The sequence below is a fragment of the Dromiciops gliroides genome, chromosome 2 (genome assembly GCF_019393635.1).
Source record: "Dromiciops gliroides isolate mDroGli1 chromosome 2, mDroGli1.pri, whole genome shotgun sequence".
Lineage (NCBI taxonomy): Eukaryota > Metazoa > Chordata > Mammalia > Microbiotheria > Microbiotheriidae > Dromiciops > Dromiciops gliroides.
This window is the reverse complement of record NC_057862.1, coordinates 319,755,780-319,763,401: the sequence shown is the minus strand read 5'-3', so window position 1 is coordinate 319,763,401 and position 7,622 is coordinate 319,755,780. Positions and strand designations below refer to the sequence as shown.

At 43.5% G+C, this 7,622-nt stretch overlaps 1 protein-coding gene across 1 annotated transcript; it reads left to right on the top strand.

Annotated features, from left to right (window-relative positions):
• Positions 1–2,451: 2,451 nt before the first annotated feature.
• On the top strand, positions 2,452–6,678 carry RPS14 (ribosomal protein S14). The gene is made up of 5 exons (XM_043984194.1): positions 2,452–2,565; positions 4,544–4,694; positions 4,804–4,965; positions 6,029–6,105; positions 6,562–6,678. The coding sequence occupies exons 2-5, from the start codon at positions 4,546–4,548 to the stop codon at positions 6,627–6,629; spliced, it is 456 nt and encodes a 151-aa protein (XP_043840129.1). The 5' UTR covers positions 2,452–2,565; positions 4,544–4,545; the 3' UTR covers positions 6,630–6,678.
• Positions 6,679–7,622: the final 944 nt, after the last annotated feature.

Sequence of the window (7,622 nt, the reverse complement as noted above, 5' to 3'; positions counted from 1 at the left end):
TTATACAAGTAGAAAGGTTAGCCTTGGTAAGGAGTAAGGCCACTTCTTCCTGAAGGAGTCAAGGAGGAAAAAAGTGACAGAAGGCACCTGAGTAATAAAAGGTGAAGAAGAGAAGAGAGGGAGATCACATCAAATAGCCTCTTTTTTTCCCAAGGTTTTCAGCTGAAAGACTGGGGGGAGAAGGAGTCACTGGAGGTTTGAGAAGGGATGAAAAAGTTTGGAAGAGTTGTAGTGCAGAATAGTGAGCTGATAAGGTCGGTAGAGCAGGATTGCCTAGCAGCAGGGGAGTAACATGGTTAGACCTGTACCTTACAGATGCTTTACCAAATTTTCAACTTTGTGGAAGATGAATTAGAGAGGGGAGATCTTTAAAGTAGAGAGTCCCATGAGGAAGTTATTGCAATTATCTAGGCGAGAGGTAACAAAGGCCTGAATTAGTGTAACTGTCTAAGTGAAGAAGGGATGGCTGCAAAAGATGTCTAGCTGGGAGAGGTGATGCCTGGCAAACAGAAGGATATGGAGAGTAGGGGGATGAAGAATCAAGGATAACTTAGACGTTGTACACTCAGGAAACTGTGCAAGGATGGGTGCATGGTGATGCCCTCCACAGAAGTTGGGAAATTAAAAGCTGAGCCGTCAGTATGAGGGAAGCTATAGAGCTCAATCTGTAGTATATTAAGTTTTAAAGGCCTGGTGATACCAGCAGTCAGATGGAAATATGGGATTGGAGTTTGGGGGAAAGGTTGTAGCTAGAGATATAGAATTGCAAGTCTTAGACAAAGAAGTGATAGTTGAAACCACAGGAGAAGAGAGGAGGGAGTAGAGAGAAAAGAGGGCAGAGGACAGAGCCTTAGGGAACGTCTGAATATAAGGGTGGGAAAATGACAAAGAGACAACAAAAGCTCCTCATTGTGCAGTAGGAGAGCCAAGAGCGGCTGCAGGAACCCAGTTTCTTATCCTGGTCAATCACACTGACGGACTCTGGGATCACAGGGCCCCACAGCCATTACATCCAGTGGCCCTTTCTCAGAGATTAATGAGGCTGAAGACTAAAGGACAAAGGTGCCATAGAAATGGTTAATAAAGCCAGGGGCCACTGAAAGTCTAAAAAAAGAAGGAAGGAGGGGTTTCAGCTAATGGGGAAGGAGGTAAAGGAAAAGGGCCTGGGACAGAGCAGAGATGAAGAAAGGGTTTGGGAGACTAGAATTGACATTGGTTGGGGAAGGGGGGGGGAGGGGGAAGGATTAAAAAGAGAGAGAAAGATAAAACTCCTTTCTTGGAATTCCATGATTCTGGACATGGGACCAAGGGCCTTCTGGTTAGACAATCCTGGGCCAGAAAGGAAACATACTTTTCAAATATGGCCCTAGAATGTGAGTTCCCAGTCTCCTTCATCATCTTGAGTACAAGACACTGAAAAGTCCCTTGGGAAACAGGATGTCAGAGACTGGAAGCACCTAAGAGATCATCCAGGATGCCCCACTTAGTTTAGAACTGAGGCCAAAAGAGGATCAAAAAAGAAAGTTAATGGCAGAGTAAGAACTACAATTTAGGTCTTCTCACCTGCTGCCCCCTTCCTGTCCCCCAGGCTATATGTATTCCTAGTTCTGGTGCTCAGTAAATATTCACTGATTAAGATAATATGTGTAAGGTACATTCTAGCACAGTGCCTGCCACATAGTAGGTGCTTAATAAATGCATATTGATTGATTACCGATTGGTTACTCCCTCTAACCCCTCCCCCCCCAACTTTGCACCCAGACCTTCACCCCAGCAACCTAGGCCCTACCCTCCTCACCAGTTGCTAATTAGAAATATCCTCCTTAATCCCTTTTTTGCCTGACCTATGATTTCGTTGGTACGTGTAAGGCTTGGTTAGGAAACTCCTCTACCAATGCAGATAGATAGCTGCTCTCAAACGTGTAGTTGTTCCATTCTTGACTCTCACTCTTATTAGCTGTGTGACCTTGGGAAACTAATTTCTCTACTCTAGACCTCAAGTGACCTGCTCTACAAAAGGGGTATAATTAAAAAAAGATACATTTACTTACTTCAGAGGTTTGCTGTGAAGAAATTGTTTTATAGACATTAAGCCACTATACAAAAGAGTTATTTTTGTTAGATATAATAATCACCATTCTTTTTCCTATTACTTTAGGTTTCAAAGAAGCTATTTCGATTCTGCTGCGGGGGGGGGGGGGGGGGGAAGGGAGGAAATGTACGGAGGAACTAGTTTAGGCATGGAAGCGGCCATCTTGGAAAAGGGTCCTGATGTCGTCTCTTGGACGCCGCCATTTTGAGACACGCCTCTTCCTTTTCCCCTATGACGTTATAAAACAATACTTCCAAATTATTTAAATTTCACCTTTTCCCGACGTCAAGAAAATGATTCGTGTCCCTTTAAGATATAAGCTTTACTTTTCTCTTCAGAAAACTCTAAGAATTCAACCCTTCCATTTACTTCCTGCTCTCTGACGTACAACTTCCGGGTAATCGCAGGTGACCCAAGACCCCGTGACCCTCCCCTTTCCCTTTCCGGTGTTGGCGGCCCAAGTGAAGGAGCAGGTAAGGAGCTGCGGCCTTCGGACCATCGGTCCCCATCCTTATATTGGGAACGTTGGGCAGGCCCGGGAGCCTCTCAGGAGACAAGCTGGTGCTGTGCCCTCCCATCGCTGCCGCTTTCTCTCGGGAAGGAGTGTGATGGCTCCGGGGACGGGCGGAGAAGGGGGGCGTTTAGGGCCCGGGAAGGAGCGCGGCGGGGGACGGGGGGAGGAGGTACGGGTGTGGGGCTTGGGGCCCGGGGCCCGGAGTGAAGGAGAGGTCTCAGGCACTGGGGTCGGGGGACGTGGGACCCTGGCTCAGGGAGACCTTCAAGGCCATTGGACTGTGGGCCCCGGGGAGGGGAGTCGGCGCGGCTTAGTTCTCTGGAGTAACACGTGGAAAAGAGGATTATTGGACCCAAAACGTCAGTGCTGGAAGAAGTCTCAGGCATTGGGGTCCCCCTTTTTATGTTTGTGTGTGCGTTACATTACCTAACACTTTTTAGCCCCACTCATGACTGCAAGTAGTTTGGGTTTCAGAGAACTCTTCATATCTTTAAGCCACTTATCAACTGAGAAATGGCTTATACGTTATAAGCAGTTCTTTCCAACTTGTTTTTAAATAGACTGAGGACTGAGCCTCCGAGCCCTACTTATTGTTAGTTCCTATATTTTAAATACTCATACATCTGTACTACCTACCTCGGGAGGACGTCATGAGGAAAGCACTTTTTAAACCTGGCGGTGCTGGCTAATGGCAGCTGCTGTGTTTTCCCTGGGAGTTCAGATATCAGCCATCATTCTGTGTGGTTTATCGTTGAATTTTGTTGTGGACCAGCTAGAGCTTTAATACTTAAGTTTGAAGTGCAGAACAAGTCAGACTTGGAGTGCACTATCCCTTCTTAGATTAGCTGCTCTGCCAATGAAACTATTTGGAGTTGGTAGGTGCTAGGGGAAATGATTCCTTCCACTCCTGTGAAAGGAAGAAAGTTAAGTGAGGTGGGGAAAACAGTGGATTTGGATCGAGAGGACTGAAACTGCAGGCCTGTCACTACCTGTGCATATTTGGCAACTAAATCAATTAATTTGTGTAGGTGGGTAGGTTAGATGATCCCTTTAGGTTCTTTCCAATTCTTAAGTCAATGAATCTGTGTGCAAAGGACTTTGCTATGGCATATGAGGAAGATGAATTAGACAGTTTCTGCCTTGCAGCGCTTCCAATCTAGCAGATAATACTGGTTCACCCTTATGTAACACTTTATTTACATCAACTCCATTTGAGGGAGGCAGGTTCAGAAATGGGACTGCCTTTAATATTCTTTCTACTTACTACACACCATTTTTTGGAATTAAGCACTTACAGCAACCAAAAGCATTTATTTAATCATGAGCTCTTATGCTGTGCTTGTTTCCTGACCCAATGCTGCAAATTGTTGTAGTCTGTGATAATTACCTAAACATTCCGTGAAAGAATATAAGCTTATTGAGGGTAGGGACTCATTTGTACCCCTTGTGCCTCTACATCTTACTAATATTTAATAATAGTTCACAATTATATCGTATTTAACATCTCTTTCCTTATAACATGGTAGATAGTGGACACTGAAAATCAGAGGTGAAGTGACTACGGTCCTGTGACTAGTGACAGTCAAGACTCAAACTCAGATCTTCTGCTTACCAGTGTAGGGATCTTTTTGTTGTTCCACATTGCCTGACCCAGGAGTCATTCACTTACTATATGAAAGAGCTGGTGTGTGTAGCCACTTTAAAACATTTGGTTTTTTGACCTGTTAGCTCATGTGTGATGGATAAGTCATGACCTGATTTTTCTTTTAACATGTATTTTAAATGTGCATTGCCTCCATGTGGCATGTTTTTTAAATAAGTGAAAATGTTGAATGGTGATTAGTCCTAGAGGAAGAAATACTGTAGTCTATGAAACTACACGGATAAAAAAGACCTGTGTTTTCCGTTTTTGAAAATGTGTTTTCTCTTTTGTCCAGAAATGGCACCTCGCAAGGGGAAGGAAAAGAAGGAAGAGCAGGTCATCAGCCTTGGACCTCAGGTTGCAGAGGGAGAGAATGTGTTTGGTGTCTGTCACATTTTTGCTTCCTTCAATGACACCTTTGTCCATGTGACTGATCTGTCTGGCAAGTGAGTATCTGGATAAAGGTTCCAGTAAAAATCTTGGCTATTTGACTCCCACCTTACATGAAACTGAGTTTCCATTTTGATTAATGATTGACGGTGTTTTTGTCTACAGAGAAACCATCTGCCGAGTGACTGGTGGGATGAAGGTCAAGGCTGACAGAGATGAATCTTCTCCCTATGCTGCTATGTTGGCTGCTCAGGACGTTGCCCAGAGATGTAAAGAACTAGGCATCACTGCCCTTCACATCAAACTTCGGGCCACAGGGGGAAATAGGTATGTATTCTCTGGTATCTTCAGTGAGATGTGGTATGGTCTTATGGAAAGAGTGCCATCTTGGAAGTCAGAAAACTATAACCCAGTTATTGTCTAATCTTACCCACTGATTATTACTTGCTGGTGACATAAGGTTCTGAAGCAAAACAAAAGGAGCAGGAGCTGTGTACATGGAAGAGAAAAGCTTAGGCAATGTCTTCATTCATTCAAATGTTGAACCTTCTTGTTTACCACTATTCTAATGGAAAACTATGTACAAAGTCTGGCCAGAGAGAAAGCACTGTGCCAATGACACAGATTCCCTGCTAAGTGGGTCCAGCACACCTGCCTGAGAGGCTCTTTTCCCACAGGCCTCCAAGGGCAGTGCTAGATCAACTCTTCCAAGCTGACCTAGATGGTAACACAAACCAAAAGCCTAAACACCCCCCCCCCCCCATCCATTGTTTGTTTCACCATCCCCAGGCTACTGTCCTATCCTAATATACATTTTTTTTTTTAGTGAGGCAATTGGGGTTAAGTGACTTGCCCAGGGTCACACCTAATATACATTTTAAAAGACCCTAGCCTCATGCTTCCTTAGTAGTAACCACTTCCACCATGCCACCATAAGACATCAGGAAAGCTGGTAGATCAGTCATCTTGTGAGGTTGTATAGGGGCTTGGATTTGTGGGTCACTTTTACAGCATCTCAGTGGATCCTTATAACAACCGTATGAGTGAGGGAAGCTCAAGGGTAGGCTTTGTGGTTTCCATTTTGCAGGTGAAGAGAAAGCAAGGAGCAGGTGATCAAAGATAGGCCTAAGATCATGTAGCTTATTAGTGTAAAGCCCTATGCACTTCACCTTCTCATCCATAAAATAGGATTCATACTTCCCCATACTACTTTAAAAGGTTGTGAGGATCAAATGAAGCAATGTAGGTAAAGTCCCTTGTAACCATGAAATGCTCTGTAATATTGTATACATGATTGGAGCCCATGGTGATAAATAGGTGTTTAGTTTTTTAATTTTTTAAGCTCAGAGACAGGTTGTGGATCTTTTTCTGATTTGATTACTTTTCTCAGGACTAAGACACCTGGTCCTGGTGCACAGTCAGCCCTGAGAGCCCTGGCACGTTCTGGAATGAAGATCGGGCGGATTGGTGAGTTCCTTTCTTGTCCCTTACACATCATAATTGCAGAGAGAACCTTGATTTGAGGTTGCCTCTAGTTCTTTTCAAAGATAGATGAATGAGGAGCAGCTAGGTGGTGTGGTGTGGATAAATCACCTGCCCTCTGGATTCAGGAGGATCAGTTCAAATCCAGCATCAGACACTTAACACTTATTAGCTGTGTGACCCTTAGGCCAGTCACTTAATCCTCATTGCACCAGGCAGGGAAAGATAGATTAGTGTTGAAGGTACTGGTTTCTGATCAGTCCCTACCAGAAAGGAGTGTCAGGTGACAGGCTTCTGTTTGTCTTTTGCCTGGCTGCAGTAGAACCCATTTTAGAGGGTTTTGGGGTCTCTTACAGCTCTAATATTCTATGATTATATATTTGAAAACTTCCTAGTAATATTTTAAGGTCCCAAAAATGTTTTCTCTCTTCCTTTCCACAGAGGATGTTACTCCAATCCCCTCTGACAGCACTCGCAGAAAGGGTGGTCGCCGTGGTCGCCGTCTGTGAATATTGTTTGTTGGATTATTTTTGTCAATAAAAGTGTCATGATGATCTATTTGCCTCTGGTATTCTCAAATGGTATACTCTTCCCTCATGCTGACTGCTTTGATATGTGTACCCTTTTTTTGTCTCACAAAGATTGTGGTTTAGGACCCATGTCCAGTGCATATTTTAGGGAAAGAGGCTTGACTGGCATATCACTAATATAAGATCAAAAAAAGAAGTGACCAGTCAGGATTGCTTGACTGAAATCAGTGCTTTTGTACTACTTTCTATCTGTTGGATTGTTAATTCCTAAATTATAGTCTACCTTGCTGACTATTGTAATCTGAAAGTTGATCTTAACATTACCCAATGTTTTTATGGTTTTTTATATTAGGCTGTGAGTATTTTATACCTCAACAAACCAGAATGGAATCCTATAAAAATTTATTGTGACCGTGGTAACTTGTTTGCTCTTGGCCCCATCTTTAAATGAGTGTTGGATTAAATGATCTGTAAGGTCTCAAACTATATTAAGATTCCTTTTTTTAAAAAGGATAAAGTGGGAATCTAGTCTCATGTTTCTTTGGGTTTTAAAATACAAAACTTGGGCAGCTAGGTGGCACAGTGGATAAAGTACTGGCCCTGGATTCAGGAAGACCTGAGTTTAAATCCGGCTTCAGACACTTGGCACTTAGTAGCTGTGTGACCCTGGACAAGTCACTTAACCCCAATTGCCTCACCAAAAAACAAACAAATAAAATGCAAAACTCAATGTAGCTTATTAGTCCTTTTATTGTTTTGGAAACCAATGTCCAGAGAAGAACCATAAGTAAACCTTATTCTTCCAGCATTCCTATAGTCCCGTTTTACCTTTGAACCTTAACCCTAAATGTAGAGGTAGAGCTCAAGGGGTGTTAGAGATTAAGGAGCCAGGGTTTGCTTTTGCTTTGCCCAATTACAGGGAGGAAGGCCAGTTTCATCCAGCAGTCACAGCTGCTCATAGTAGCACAGGAA